The following is a 15932-nucleotide window of genomic DNA, read 5'->3' as shown; positions in this document are numbered from 1 at the left end:
AATGGATGGATGATTTCTGTGATACAACATTTAAAATGTACTTGAGACTGTCACCTTATATTTGCTTTACAATAGGTATTAGAATCTGTTATATGGTGCAGTAGCAGAAACATATTGTCTGTTTAAACATAATAATACATTGTAACATTGCTTCCAATAAGACGATGATAAAAATGATGGTCAACATTACAATCAATATCTCGTCTCTTTCTGTTGTAGTTTCTAACTCTGACCACTGGAGGGCATCGAACCTTCATTACAACTGTCTACAGGTGTGAACAAGAAACAATGAGGCTGCTGAAGTCAAAATATTTAGAGACAATGGTGTTTCCTGCACCTCTACTTGTGGCATTATATGACAATGTACTCATTGTTTATGATGCAGAAAGATATGATGGACATTGACATGATTATTTATATGATATAATTTTACGTTCCTCTCCCTTGTTACTATTATTAACAGCAAGTATTGTTATTATTTCTATGATCCAGTAAATGTTGTAGAAAATATGTTCTTTAAATAATGACAAAACCACCAGTTCCATCACAATGTATTCAATGACACAAGATAACAAAATAAAGATGTTTTATCAGTAACCATCATTTCACCTGATTTGCTCAAAGTGTTGACATCATTGATCACAAACAATCACAGTAATAATTCAGCAGTTTTCTACATTTAACACAGTTTATATATGAATAGGAAGATCACATTTCTCTCCATAATAAAATGATATAGAGAACACTTTAAATATCTTATATTGAGAACAGCAACTGTTGTTTCTGTACTGATAAGAACTGATCAACTGTAAATGAATGTTGGTTAAAATGTGCAGCAAGGATATGATTCAGATGTTGTATTTATCTATTTACAATCTAGTGCTGTCTCCTCTACAGAAATCAAGAAGTCAGAAGCCCTTTAGCATTCACTTTACAATATCACACTGATGGCTCCAAACCCAGAGACTTTTCAAACACCCTCTGTGCATCCTCAGCAAGTGTGTTGAGGAAAAAACTCAGAGTTTTGTAGGTTGCAGTAAAAGAGAGACCCATTGCTATTGGGATTCCTAACAGGGGAATGAATCTGGACGCTTCTGCTGCTCCCATTGACACACCTGCAACTGTCATTTGGGATGTCACCTTCAGGAGGAGATCAACATTTATGTCTTTTAAAGCCAGTGGTGATTTGATGACAGCCACCAGATTCTCATATGGCACACCTGTGCTGACAGCAAGTCTCTGCAGTGACGGTTTATCAAGCCCAAATCCAAGTACATATTCCTGAACAACAGTAACCATCATGCCTAGATCAACAGTAGTAGAAAGCACAGGAACTGGCACACCTGCCACGGCTGCAGACAGAACAGCGTGATATTTTATTTTGGCTTGAAAAGCTTCTTTCTTCTTGTTGATGATCTCACAGGTAATGTTGGGCATGGTAAACAGTAGAGCATTCCTCTTGTGTGCAGGAAGTTCTCTCTCTAAGGTCTCTTGGAGGAGAGAGAAATCATACAGGTGGAGGTCAAAGCTGGACACCAGGAAGACCTGTGGAGCCTCAAAACCTTGTTGTTGAAGACCTGTGATGAAGAGGGAATACAACATGATTCATAGAGTAATTTTATCATTGTGAAAATTATGACTTACACACTAGTTTGTAATGAGGAGGACCAAAGCAGAAAAACAGAAAAAACTTTGGAAACTAAGCAACAACAGCTCTATGTAAAGGTACAGTGACTAAGATGTAAAATGTTGAATTGTTTCAATGTTGAAATCATTTGTCATATTTTGTGACACATAAAAGAATCCTACCAATGATCCATCATGCATCACTCTTGCTCAAGAAAAAACCTCAACTCATTTCTAAAGTTGAGATATAAAGATCTAAAGTGTCTCAGGTTTTTCACGTGCGCCAGACAGACTCCTTTTTCTCCTTGTATTTAATTTTAATCTTGTCATTTGGCAATCTGTAGAGTTACTGTGAATGCGAGTAGAGAAAACAATTAAAGATTTAGTTTGTTATTTGTCAAATGTTTCCACAAAACCACACTCTTGAGAACAGAAATATTACAATAATAAGAATACACCTACCTTGAATGCAGTCGTCTCTTATACGTTTAAGAGTCGTCTCTGCGTTGAAGTTCTTCTTACTTCTCTTCTCATCCTGTATGTTATGGTCAATCTTTGAGCGAACAAAGTAGAACTTTTTCTTCATCTTCTGAATCTTCTGAGCCAGTTTCACATCATTTTCTCTGAAGCGATCAGATGAGATGATGATGAAGAAGTCAAACTTCTCAAATTCAACATGCTTCAGGTACTGATCAGCTGGAAAGCGGGTGGTGCCAATTCCAGGAAGATCCCAAAAGGTAACATTGGGATACTTTGGATGAGGATATGCAGTGACCTCCATGGTGGTTTCTACACAGCCAGTAGGAGCAGCTCCATCATCATCATGATCTATGCCTCTNTTGGTTAAAATGTGCAGCAAGGATATGATTCAGATGTTGTATTTATCTATTTACAATCTAATGCTGTCTCCTTTACAGAAATCAAGAAGTCAAATGCCCTTTAGCATTCACTTTACAATATCACACTGATGTCTCCAAACCCAGAGCCTTTTCAAGCACCCTCTGTGCATCCTCAGCAAGTGAGTTGAGGAAAACACTCAGAATTCTGTAGGTTGCAGCAAAAGAGAGACCCATTGCTACTGGGATTCCAAACAGGGGAATGAATCTGGACACTTCTTCTGCTGCCATTAAAGCACCTTCAGCTGTCATTAGGGATATCACCTTCAGGAGGAGATCGACAGTTATTTTTTCTAAGGCCAGTGGGGATTTGATGACAGCAACCAGAGCCCCATATGGCACATCTGTTCTGTCAGCAAGTCTCTGCAGTGACGGTTTATCAAGCCCAAACACAAGTACATATGTCATGACAACAGCAGCCATTATGCCTAGATCAACAGTAGCAGAAAACACAGGAACTGGCACACCTGCCGCGGCTGCAGACAGAAGAGACAGATATTTTATTTTGGCTTTAAAAGCTTCTTTCTTCTTGTTGATGATCTCATTGTTGATGTTGGGCGTGGTAAACAGTAGAGCATCCCTCTTGTGTGCAGGAAGTTCTCTCTCTAAGGTCTCATGGAGGAGAGAGAAATCATACAGGTGGAGCTCAAAGCTGGACACCAGGAAGACCTGTGGAGCCTCAAAACCTTGTTGTTGAAGACCTGTGATGAAGAGGGAATACAACATGATTTATATAGTAATTTTATCATTGTGAAAATTATATAATGACTTTCACACTAGTTTGTTAAGAGGGGCAAAGCAGAAGAACAACAAAACTTTGGAAATTAGGCAACAACAGCTCAATGTAAAGGTACAGTGACTAAGATGTAAAATGTTGAATTGTTTCAATGTTGAAATCATTTGTCATATTTTCTGATGCATTAAAGAATCCTACCAATGATCCACCATGCATCACTCTGGCTCAATAATGCCTCAACTCATTTCTAAAGGTGAGATATTATGAAGATCTGAAGTGTCTCAGGTTTTTCATGTGCACCAGACAGAATCCATTACATCCTTGTCTTTAATTTTAATCTTGTCATTTAGAAATATGTAGGGTTACTTTAAATGTGAGTAGAGAAAACATTATAAATGATGATTTAGTTTGTTATCTGTCATTTTTTTCCCACAAAACCAAACTCTTGAGAACAGAAATAGTCACAATAAGAAGAAGACACCTACCTTGAATGCAGTAGTCTCTTATATGTTTAAGAGTCATCTCTTCATTGAAGTCCCTCTGATTTTTTTTCTCATCCTGTATGTTATGGTCAATCTTTGAGCGAACAAAGTAGAACTTTTTCTTCATCTTCTGAATCTTCTGAGCCAGTTTCACATCATTTTCTCTGAAGCGATCAGCTGAGATGATGATGAAGAAGTCAAACTTCTCAAATTTAACCTTCTTCAGGTACTGATGAGCTGGAAAGTTGGTGGTGCCAATTCCAGGAAGATCCCAAAAGGTAACTTTGGGAAAGTTTGGATGAGGATATGCAGTGGCCTTCATGGTGGTTTCTGTACAGCCAGTAGGAGCAGCTCCATCATCATCATGATCTATGCCTCTAATGGCATTAATAAAGGTGGATTTACCAGAGCCAGATTCTCCTGTGATGGCAATATTTAGGCGAATATTATCTTGTTTTTCTAAATATTCTTGAATCTTTGCAGCTGCTGCAGCACGATCATTGTTCATCAGTGCTTCTTTACATCCTTTGATTTCTTCTGGATATGAATCAAATGAATCGTCCATGTTGGTCCTTGAATAGAAAAAGTGTACAAATTAGCGCACTATGATCTTGGACTACAGAATATGTTTATACATATATACTCAGAGCAAACAATGATATAAAATCATATCTGACATTAAGAATACATCAGACTGTAGAAGAATGTACTTCTTGTTCTGTTTTCACACTGGTTAGTCTTTTGTTTTTTGTTGGGTTTTTTTGTTGTAGTTTTTTTTTTTTCCAAAGAAAACTCAAAGAGGTCAAACTCCAAAAGTTAGCAGCTACTCACTCAGATTTCCTTCAGAAACTGGACCCTGGAGCAGAAACACCACTGTTGCACCTTATATATTTAAATGGAGTCCAGGAGAAGAATCTGTTCGTCTGTTTGGTTGAATTCAGACCTCTGGACAAACCAGTGTCAGGATCCTAATGTGAGGGAAACAGATTCTGAAGCACAAAGACACTGTGAGGGAGTTTACAAAAAAAAAGAAAAAAGAGGAGGAGCCTGATATGTTTTTGTCTGTCAGGCTTTTCACTGTCACTTCCTGGAATCTGCAGTATCTGTGGTTCAGACGACATAACAGCTCTGACCAATATTTAAACCTATTTATTGGTGGCAATGGAAAATACAACTAGAGTTTATAGTGTCATTTAATTTAAAAAGGTATGAGTCACTAGGTCTTCAGCGCACATACTGGCACTGTGTCCTTGAAATATGTTTGTTTCCACCTGGTGTCCTGAAAACTTAACATGCTCCATGTATGACAGTGTGACGTACGTACATACATGAATATATTTCATATATGTCATAAATCAACACATGCTGGTGTGACTGGGTTCAGGAAGATGGAAACTTTCCCTCTAGTTCAGTGAACGTAGTGCTGTTTAGCCTTCTCTGAACTTCTTCAGCTTAGTGACAAAGTTTTTGCTTGTCTTTGTTAGTAACACACTCATTCTAAAAGAAGATGCTTGCATCTTTGGAGGCTGTTAGCTGGACAAGTCTCAGTTTTATCACAAGCCATGTCTGGATGATGCTGGGCATGAAGTATTAAACAGAAACCATCAGATTAACAACACAAATTACTCTCACAAACATAATTCAGCATTCTGCATAATTAATTAATGCTGCATATTTCTATCCACCACAGTGAGGTGGTTAAACCCAGGGCCTTGTAAATATTTGTGCATTCTATGCAAAGAGAAAAAATGGATTTTGAATGCCACATTAAAGATAATAAAAGAAAATACACTTTAAGTATTTTAGTCATTTACTGAAGAAAAACTAAAGGTCCTACATTTAAACTGCTACTTAAGTAAACATGTAAAAGTAACAGCAAATGATACTTAAAGTATCAGAAATGAAAACACTCATTTTGCAGATAATTGCCCCTTATGACTAAAAGAGTTTACAAATGACAACACAGTAATGTTTAATGAAGTACCTCAAATTTGCACATGAGTACAGTACTTCAATAAAACCTACTTGACAGTTGTTTACCTTCTATCAGTGGTATAATGTGGGCTGTGTGAAGGAACCCCAGGAGACACAGTTACTGAAACTATAGCAAACTGTACAAACCGGATATTCAAGGTAGATATACACCAAACTGCCACAACATTAAATCCACTGACAGATGAAGTAAATAACATTGATTATCGTGTGACTACACAGTGTTCTGCTGAGTAACCTTGAGTCCTGGAATGTGCCACCCACCTCGGTACCAGACACTATAGAAACCCTCCAGATGTTCTGTGTAGGGGTCAGAGCTGTGATAGTAGAACGAGGTGGACGTACACAATATCAGGCAGGTGGTTTTAATGTTCATAATTAGTCCAATCTGCACTGAGTGACCTGGAAAACAGAAACATCTATACAATAATATAAAAACATTTACATATACAGAGAGTTACAAATATTACAAAAACATGAAATGCCAGTCTGAGAACAGCACTGGATAGTCATCATAAAATAACCACCCAAGTCCTCCACTTAAAGATGATGAGCAAACTCGAAATCCAAAGTATCTCACAACAAAAGCCAAACCTAATTGAAGAATGTTATGTGTTTGTAGTTGGAAGAATTCTTGTATCTGTCTGTACTTTTACATTCCAATGTTTTTGTTTCTCTGTTCACACACACACGCGAGATAGTAGATACAATGAGGTGTGGTGATGTTTCACTTGATAAAGTTGGTGGTTTCGATCTTTAGTAACTTAAAAAGTTTATTCAGTTTAATACCAAGGATGCAGTAATCTAGATTTGTTCAACTGTTCTGATTTCAATGCAGTCTGCTGAAGTTCATAAACTGTACAGTACAACTGACAGTTAAATGCATGTTCCAAACTGAGAGGGTGAAAAAAAAAGATTTCCTCTAGCAAAGAAAAATGTTCCAAAGTCTTGTGAGTATTCCAGGATAACAGAACAATCCTTGAAACCAGATAAACATTTTTGCTAAATATATGTAGAGACTGAATCATCACACTGTCTCAGTGGTCATTATCTGATTACCAAATGATGCTATCTGTGGTTCAGGTTTGTGATTCTTGATGTAGCTCACTGATCTCGTGTTGGTGCTGTGTCCTGATCTTTGTGTTGTCTCATATTTTGCTGGCGACCAAAATAGTTTCATCTGCATACAAACAGCCAGTGTTGCTGCACCAGGTGGCCCTTGTGGTTCACCACAGGGTGTTTTTGCCAGAAAAAATGCAATGCAAAACAGATCAAGTACACTTGCACCAACTAACCACCTCTTTAGCGTGTCAGTGGTCAACCTGTGGCTTTTATAAACATGAATTGAACACACATCTTTTCCAACATTTTAATACCTTTTTCTTTGACACCAACAGGAAGTAAAAGTAAACTCAGTTTCTCAGATTTAGTTTCAGCTGCTGGAACAGGTTTTCTAATTAAAGCTTCCCCATTTAAGGATGCCAACATGACAGAAAAACTGAGAAACTGGTTTCTAAAAGATATTTAGACACTAAAGGAGCTGAAACAGCAATTATCAGCTCCTAATAAAAAAGATTTTGAAAAACATGGACAAAGAATGACTGGATGTCTTAATGTGCTGGACCTCAAACCTAGAAAAAATGTAAATGCTTCAAACATCATTCAACTGTTCACTGACACATTTAGTTTCTGTGTTGTTGTGAAACCACAAGTCTTCCAACAGCACAGTTGCTCTCTTGAAATTCTGCACTGAGGGGGACTTTGATCCTCTGTCATCATTACTGAGTCAACTTCTGCAATTATAAAACAGGAAACTCGACCTCAGATTACAAAGGGTTTTTAATAAAGTTATAAGAAGAAGGTAATCCCATAACTTGGTTTTTCTCCAAACATGTGTAAACAACTAATCAGAGAGAGTTTTATTTTCACTCCAGGAATAAAAGAACAAAAGATAAAATAACTTATTCTGAATGAAAGTCTGGNTGTTTTTAAGCAAACAATTGTTGTGTGATGGCTTCTCTGATGATTCTGCCAGTCAGTGATTTAAGGTGATGGGGTCTACAACATCAGGGGTTGTGGGTTGAGGAGAGGTTCTCTCCCTGTGATGGTCCATGTAGACATGTAAATCTTGCCTTGATCAATCCAAAAGTCATCTCTGTTCTGACCCTGGGTTTGATGAGATCCACATCGCAGCCATTTTGTGGTCCTGCATCAGGTTCAGGACAGGAAATGATCAACAAGGGCAGTCAGGCTTTCCTCATGTTAATATGATTTTATTTTTAAATGACAAAACCACCAGTTCCATCACAAAGTATTCAATGACACAACATAACAAGATAAAGATGTTTCATCAGTAACCATCATTTCACCTGATTTGCTCAAAGTGTTGACATCATTGATCACACAAACAATTTTTAAAAGTACCACAGCTATGATTCAGCAGTTTTCCACATTTAACACAGTTTATATATGAATAGGAAGATCACATTTCTCCACTTGATAAAATAATAAAGAAAACACTTTAAATGTCTTATACTGAGAACAACAACTCTGTTGTTTCTGTACTGATAAGAATAAATGAGTCCTGCATTGTCCATCTGACAGATCAACTGTAAATGAATGTTGGTTAAAATGTGCAGCAAGGATATGATTCAGATGTTGTATTTATCTATTTACAATCTAATGCTGTCTCCTTTACAGAAATCTAGAAGTCAGATGCCCTTTAGCATTCACTTTACAATATCACATTGATGTCTCCAAACCCAGAGACTTTTCAAACACCCTCTGTGCATCCTCAGCAAGTGAGTTGAGGAAAACACTCAGAGTTTTGTATGTTGCAGTAAAAGAGAGGGCCATTGCTATTGGGATTCCAAACAGGGGAATGAATCTGGACCCTTCTTCTGCTGCAAGCAAAACACCTGTGACTGTCATTTGGGTTATCAACTTCAGGAGGAGATCAACAGTTATTTTTTCTAAAGCCAGTGGTGATTTGATGACAGCAAACAGATTCTCATATGGCACACCTGTGCTGTCAGCAAGTCTCTGCAGTGACGGTTTATCAAGTCCAAATGCAAGTACATATTTCAAAACAACAGTAACCATCATTCCTAGATCAACAGTAGTAGAAAGCCCAGGAACTGGCACACCTGCCACTGTTGCAGACAGACCAGCATAATATTTTATTTTGGCTTGAAAAGCTTTTTTCTTCTTGATGATGATCTCACGGTTGATGTTGGGCATGGTAAACAGTAGAGCATTCCTCTTGTGTGCAGGAAGTTCTCTCTCTAAGGTCTCATGGAGGAGAGAGAAATCATACAGGTGGAGGTCAAAGCTGGACACCAGGAAGACCTGTGGAGCCTCAATACCTTGTTGTTGAAGACCTGTGATGAAGAGGGAATACAACATGATTCATAGAGTAATTTTATCATTGTGAAGATTATATGACGACTTTCACCCTAGTTTGTAATGAGGAGGACCAAAGCAGAAGAACAAAAAAACTTCAGAAATTAGGCAACAACAGCTCTATGTAAAGGTACAGTGACTAAGATGTAAAATGTTGAATTGTTTCAATGTTGAAATCATTTGGCATATTTTCTGATGCATTAAAGAATCCTACCAATGAGCCATCATGCATCACTCTGGCTCAATAATACCTCAACTCATTTCTAAAGGTGAGATATTATAAAGATCTGAAGTGTCTCAGGTTTTTCATGTGCACCAGACAGAATCCATTAGATCCTTGTGTTTCATTTTAATCTTGTCATTTGGTAATCTGTAGGGTTACTTTAAATGTGAGTAGAGAAAACATTATAAATGATGATTTAGTTTATGACAATTGTTTCCACAAAACCACACTCTTGAGAACAGAAATATTACAATGAGAAGAGGACGCCTACCTTGAATGCAGTAGTCTCTTATATGTGTAAGAGTCATCTCTTCATTGAAGTTCTTCTGACTTCTTNTTGGGATACTTTGGATGAGGATATGCAGTGACCTCCATGGTGGTTTCTACACAGCCAGTAGGAGCAGCTCCATCATCATCATGATCTATGCCTCTAATGGCATTAACAAAGGTGGATTTACCAGAGCCAGATTCCCCTGTGATGGCAATACTTAGGGGATTATTTTGTTTTTCTGAATATTTTTGAATCTTTGCAGCTGCTGCAGCAATATCATTGTTCATCAGTGCTTCTTTGCATCCTTTGATTTCTTCTGAATGTGAGTCAGATGAATCGTCCATGTTGGTCCTTGTATAGAAAAAATAAAGTGCACAAATTAGTGTACAAAATCACTTTGATCTTGGACTACAGAATATGTTTATACATATATATTTAGAGCAAACAATATGATAGAAAATCATATCTGACATTAAGAATACATCAGACTGTAGAAGAATGTACTTCTTGTTCTCTGTTTTCACACGGGTTAGTGTTTTTTTTTTAATTTTATTTTATTTTTCAGAGAAAACTCAAAGAGATCAAACTCCAAAAGTTAGCAGCTACTCACTCAGATTTCCTCCAGAAACAGGACCCTGGAGCAGAAACACCACTGTTGCACCTTATATATTTAAATGGAGTCCAGGAGAATAATCTGTTAGTCTGTTGGGTTGAATTCAGAACTCTGGACAGACCAGTGTCAGGATCCTAATGTGAAGGAAAGAGATTCTGAAGCACAGAGACACTCTGAGGGAGCTGAGAGAGTTGAAAACAAAAAAAAAAAGGAGGAGGAGCCTGATATGTTTTTGTCTGTCAGGCTTTTCATTTTATAGTCAAATATTTTCACTGTCACTTCCGGGAATCTGCAGCATCTGTGATTCAGAGGACATTACAGCTCTGATCAATATTTAAACCTATTTATTGGTGGCAATGGGAAATACAACTAGAGTTTATAACATCATTTAATTTAAAAAGCTATGAGTCACTAGGCCTTCAGCCCACATACTGACACTGTGTCCTTGAAATAGACTTGTTTCCACCTGGTGTCCTGAAAACTTAACATGCTCCATGTATGACAGTGTGAGGTACGTACATGCATGAATACATTTCATATATGTCATAAATCAACACATGCTGGTGTGATTGGGTTCAGGAAGATAGAAACTTTCCCTCTAGTTCAGTGAGTGTCGTGCCGTATAGCCTTCTCTTCTTCAGCTCAGTGACAAAGTTGTTGCTTGTCTTTGTTAGAAAGAAGGGTCTGGGTCACTTTGTTAAATAACAGGGTCAGATGCTGTTCCTGTGCACCCTGGTTCTAGAATCAATGGCAGAAAATGGATGTGCAGTGTAATAAAAATGTGTCAGTGTTCCTTCCTATATGACAACTGGGAGAGGTCAGGTGGAATGTACCTTTACACTGTGACAGGTTTCCCAGTACACATAAGTGCACTCATTCTACAGATGCTTGCATCTTTGGAGGCTGTTAGCTGGACAAGTCTCAGTTTTATCACAAGCCATGTCTGGATGATGCTGGGCATGAAGTATTAGACAGAAACCATCAGATTAACAAAATAAAAATGATATTGCTCTCACAAACATAATTCAGAGGCTCACCTGCATCATGAATTAATGCTGCATATTTCTATCCACCACAGTGAGGTGGTTAAACCCAGGGCCTTGTAAATATTTGTGTGTTCTATGTAAAGTACTGTGTGCTTCCATTAGAGCATCCTAGCCCACAGATAAGGACAGTTGAAATGAATGAATGAAATGAAATGAAAATGAAATTAAATGAAAAATACTTATCCCAGAAGGGAAATTCAATCTTGTAAAAGCTGACTTTTTCTTTTTCTTTTTTTTTTTTTTAAATCAATATAGCATATATTCTATACAACAACAACAACAATCATTCAGTCAGTCAGATTTGTTTTTTAAGGTGATGGCTGTTGGCAGGTGGTAATTGTGGTAAGCAATGAATTTTATTTTTACCTGTTGTACTTTTTCTACCATATGGGACAGAGAGAAATGGATTTTGAGTTCCACATGAAAGATAACAAAAGAAAATACACTTTAAGTATTTTAGTCATTTATTGAGGAAAAACTAAAGGTCCTGCATTTCAACTGCTACTTCAGTAAACATGTTAAAGTGATAGTAATTGATCAGAATCAGTATCAGAAGTTAAAGCACTCATTTGGAAGAACATTGGTCCTTATGACTAAAAGAGTTTACAAGTCACAGTTACAGCACAACACGGAAATGTTTAACTCTCTCATTGTCCTCATATTCTGTATACACCCCATGTCCTCCAGGTCAAACTGCCCTGCCTTCAGATACATTTCTTACACCTGCAGCACACAGTCTATGTTTTACAGTCCTTCTTAGGTGGGCAGATCTGACACTTCTTCCTCTTACTTGCCCCAGCTGGGGGAGNCCCCCCCCGAAAAGTTTTGTCAATCTGTCATTTAATAAAATCTTATGTTCTTTTGTTGAAACCACACTCTTGAGAACAGGAGTAGTACCAATAGAATAATACACCTACCTTGAATGCAGTCGTCTCTTATACGTGTCAGAGTCGTCTCTGCGTTGAAGTTCTTCTTGCTTCTTTTCTCATCCTGTATGTTATGGTCAATCTTTGAGCGAACAAAGTAGAACTTTTTCTTCATCTTCTGAATCTCCTGAGCCAGTTTCACATAATTTTCTCTGAAGCGATCAGCTGAGATGATGATGAAGAAGTCAAACCTCTCAAATTTAACATGCTTCATGTACTGATCAGCTGGAAAGTTGGTGGTGCCAATTCCAGGAAGTTCCCAAAAGGTAACTTTGGGATACTTTGGATGAGGATATGCAGTGACCTCCATGGTGGTTTCTACACAGCCAGTAGGAGCAGCTCCATCATCATCATGATCTATGCCTCTAATGGCATTAACAAAGGTGGATTTACCAGAGCCACATTCTCCTGTGATGGCAATATTTAGGGGAACATTATCTTCGTTTTCTAAATATTCTTGAATCTTTGCAGCTGCAGCAGCATGATCATTGTTCATCAGTGCTTCTTTACATTCTTTGATTTCTTCTGAATGTGAGTCAAATGAATCGTCCATGTTGGTCCTTGAATAGAAAAAAAAAAGTGTACAAATTAGAGTACAAAATCACTTTGATCTTGGACTACAGAATATGTTTATACATATATACTCAGAGCAAACAATATGATATAAAATCATATCTGACATTAAGAATACATCACATACATCAGAAGACTCTAGAAGAAATTACTTCTTGTTCCATTTTTCTCCACACTGGTTAGTGTTTTTTTGTTTTTTATGTTAAATTTTATTTTATTTTTCTGAGAAAACTCAAAGAGATCAAAGTCCAAATGTTAGCAGCTACTCACTCAGGTTTCCTCCAGAAGCTGGACCCTGGAGCAGAAACACCACTGTTACACCTTATATATTTAAATGGAGTCCAGGAGAAGAATCTGTTAGTCTGTTGGGTTGAATTCAGACCTCTGGACAGACCAGTGTCACGATCCTAATGTGAGGGAAAGAGATTCTGAAGCACAGAGACACTGTGAGGGAGTTTACAAAAAAAAGAAAAAAGAGGAGGAGCCTGATATGTTTTTGTCTGTCAGGCTTTTCATTTTACAGTCAAATATTTTCACTGTCACTTCCTGGAATCTGCAGTATCTGTGGTTCAGAGGACATAACAGCTCTGACCAATATTGAAACCTATTTATTGGTGGCAATGGAAAAGACAACTAGAGTTTATAATGTCATTTATTTTAAAAAGGTATGAGTCACTAGGCCTTCAGCCCACATACTGACACTGTATCCTTGAAATATGTTTGTTTCCACCTGGTGTCCTGAAAACTTAACATGCTCCATGTATGACAGTGTGATGTACGTACATGCATGAATACATTTCATATATGTCATAAATCAACACATGCTGGTGTGAGGTTCAGGAAGATAGAAACTTTCCNTGCAGGAAGTTCTCTCTCTAAGGTCTCATGGAGGAGAGAGAAATCATACAGGTGGAGGTCAAAGCTGGACACCAGGAAGACCTGTGGAGCCTCAAAACCTTGTTGTTGAAGACCTGTGATGAAGAGGGAATACAACATGATTCATAGAGTAATTTTATCATTGTGAAAATTATATGACGACTTTAACACTAGTTTGTAATGAGGAGGACCAAAGCAGAAAAACAAAAAAACTTGGAAATTAGGCAACAACAGCTCAATGTAAAGGTACAGTGACTAAGATGTAAAATGTTGAATTGTTTCAATGTTGAAATCATTTGTTGTATTTTCTGATGCATTAAAGAATCCTACCAATGATCCATCATACATCACTCTGGCTCAGTAAAACCTCAACTCATTTCTAAAGTTGAGATATTATAAAGATCTGAAGTGTCTCAGGTTTTTCACGTGCACCAGACAGATTCCATTACATCCTTGTGTTTAATTTTAATCTTGTCATTTGGTAATCTGTAGGGTTACTTTAAATGTGAGTAGAGAAAACATATAAATAAAGCTCTAGTTTGTTATCTGTGAAAAGTTTCCACACTCTTGAGAACAGAAATATTACAATAATAAGAAGACACCTACCTTGAATGCAGCTGTCTCTTATATGTTTAAGAGTCGTCTCTGCACTGAAGTTCTTCTGACTTCTTTTCTCATCCTGTATGTTGTGGTCAATCTTTGAGCGAACAAAGTAGAACTTCTTCTTCATCTTCTGAATCTCCTGAGCCAGTTTCACATCATTTTCTCTGAAGCGATCAGCTGAGATGATGATGAAGAAGTCAAACTTCTCAAATTCAACATGCTTCAGGTACTGATCAGCTGGAAAGTTGGTGGAGCCAATTCCAGGAAGATCCCAAAAGGTAACATTGGGATAGTTTGGATGAGGATATGGTGTGACCTCCATGGTGGTTTCTACACAGCCAGTAGGAGCAGCTCCATCATCGCTGTTTTTTATGACTCTAATGGCATTAACAAAGGTGGATTTACCAGAGCCAGATTCTCCTGTGACGGCAATATTTAGGGGAATATTATCTTGTTTTTCTAAATATTCTTGAATCTTTGCAGCTGCTGTAGCACGATCATTGTTCATCAGTGCTTGTTTACATTCTTTAATTTCTTCTGGATATGAATCAAATGGATCGTCCATGTTGGTCCTTGAATAGAAAGAAAAAGTGTACAAATTAGCGCACTATGATCTTGGACAACAGAATATGTTTATACATATATATTTAGAGCAAACAATATGGTATAAAATCATATCTGACATTAAGAATACATCACATGCATCAGAAGACTATAGAAGAATGTACTTCTTGTTCTGTTTTCACACTGGTTAGTCTTTTGTTTTCTGTGTTTTTTTTTTCAGAGAAAACTCAAAGAGATCAAACTCCAAAAGTTAGCAGCTACTCACTCAGATTTCCTCCAGAAACTGGAACCTGGAGCAGAAACACCACTGTTACACCTTATATATTTAAATGGAGTCCAGGAGAAGAATCTGTTAGTCTGTTTGGTTGAATTCAGACCTCTGGACAGACCAGTGTCACGATCCTAATGTGAGGGAAAGAGATTCTGAAGAACAGAGACACGCTGAGGGAGCTGAGAGAGTTGAAAAACACAGAGAGGAGGAGCCTGACATGTTTTTGTCTGTCAGGCTTTAGATTTTACAGTTGAATATTTTCACTGTCACTTCCTGGACTCTGCAGTATCTGTGCTTCAGACAACATTACAGCTCTGAGCAATACTGAAACCTATTCATTGGCGGCAATGGGAAATACAACTAGAGTTTATAATGCCATTCAATTTAAAAAGGTATGAGTCACTAGGTCATCAGCCCACATACTGACACTGTATCCTTGAAATATACTTGTTTCAACCTGTGTTCTGACAATTTAACATGCTCCATGTATGACAGTGTGAGGTGCATACATGCATGAATACATTTCATAGATGTCATTGTTATTCCGCACCAGTATAACCCCTGTAACAGGGTTACTGGCCCAGCTCTCCGTTACTAGGGTTAGGTTCTACCTGCCTACAGGTCCTTGACCTACAAAGATTCTTTAGAACTGCTTAAGCTGGTGTCAAGGAAACGTGCCTATAGCTTCTAACTGCCTTAATCCAGACGCCTACCCCGCTTCCGCTAATAGTTGACTCAACTAAGTAGCCTCAGTAGTCAAATCACTCTACAAGACACACCTGTCAGTGGCAGCTTTCCTCTTAAATGGAACAAGCACTTGGTAAGTTGCTAG

The 15932-nt window shown here is 37.7% G+C and overlaps 3 protein-coding genes across 7 annotated transcripts in view; all 3 read right to left on the bottom strand.

Annotated features, from left to right (window-relative positions):
- LOC103372523 (interferon-inducible GTPase 5-like) overlaps positions 1-13227 on the bottom strand; it is a 32558-nt gene extending 19331 nt beyond the window's left edge. The window contains exons 1-4 of one of the 3 annotated variants that reach the window (XM_008302188.1): positions 13057-13227; positions 12577-12773; positions 2089-2460; positions 819-1577 (exon numbers count right to left, since the gene is read on the bottom strand). In XM_008302188.1, the coding sequence (XP_008300410.1) occupies positions 940-1577; positions 2089-2460; positions 12577-12766 (1200 nt within the window). In that variant the 5' untranslated portion in view covers positions 12767-12773; positions 13057-13227 and the 3' untranslated portion in view covers positions 819-939. Of the gene's footprint in view, positions 1-818; positions 1578-2088; positions 2461-8031; positions 9113-12204; positions 12774-13056 lie in introns of those variants that run through there. The other 2 variants (XM_008302203.1, XM_008302197.1) reach the window with 2 other exon arrangements.
- On the bottom strand, positions 2477-10434 carry LOC103372502 (interferon-inducible GTPase 5-like). Of its 3 annotated transcripts, XM_008302161.1 has the most exons (4): positions 10363-10434; positions 4572-4683; positions 3744-4312; positions 2477-3223 (listed from the first exon to the last, which is right to left on the bottom strand). In XM_008302161.1, exons 3-4 carry the CDS (start codon positions 4303-4305, stop codon positions 2586-2588), a joined length of 1200 nt encoding a protein of 399 aa, XP_008300383.1. In that variant the 5' UTR covers positions 4306-4312; positions 4572-4683; positions 10363-10434; the 3' UTR covers positions 2477-2585. The 3 variants fall into 3 exon arrangements, with proteins under 3 accessions (XP_008300383.1, XP_008300390.1, XP_008300399.1); XM_008302168.1 differs by lacking the exons at positions 4572-4683; positions 10363-10434 and adding an exon at positions 9704-9915 and having other exon boundaries at positions 3744-4033; XM_008302177.1 differs by lacking the exons at positions 4572-4683; positions 10363-10434 and adding an exon at positions 9727-9915 and having other exon boundaries at positions 3744-4056.
- A 366-nt stretch (positions 13228-13593) lies between the features above and the next one.
- LOC103372758 (interferon-inducible GTPase 1-like) lies at positions 13594-15256 on the bottom strand. Its single transcript, XM_008302473.1, has 3 exons — positions 15095-15256; positions 14269-14837; positions 13594-13757 (listed from the first exon to the last, which is right to left on the bottom strand). The coding sequence occupies exons 2-3, from the start codon at positions 14828-14830 to the stop codon at positions 13594-13596; spliced, it is 726 nt and encodes a 241-aa protein (XP_008300695.1). The 5' UTR covers positions 14831-14837; positions 15095-15256.
- Between the last annotated feature and the right edge of the window lie 676 nt (positions 15257-15932).

This window comes from Stegastes partitus, unplaced genomic scaffold (genome assembly GCF_000690725.1).
Source record: "Stegastes partitus isolate 25-593 unplaced genomic scaffold, Stegastes_partitus-1.0.2 Scaffold36, whole genome shotgun sequence".
Taxonomy (NCBI): Eukaryota; Metazoa; Chordata; class Actinopteri; family Pomacentridae; genus Stegastes; species Stegastes partitus.
Note: the sequence above shows the minus strand (reverse complement) of the source record. Positions and strands in the feature narration are given on the sequence as shown.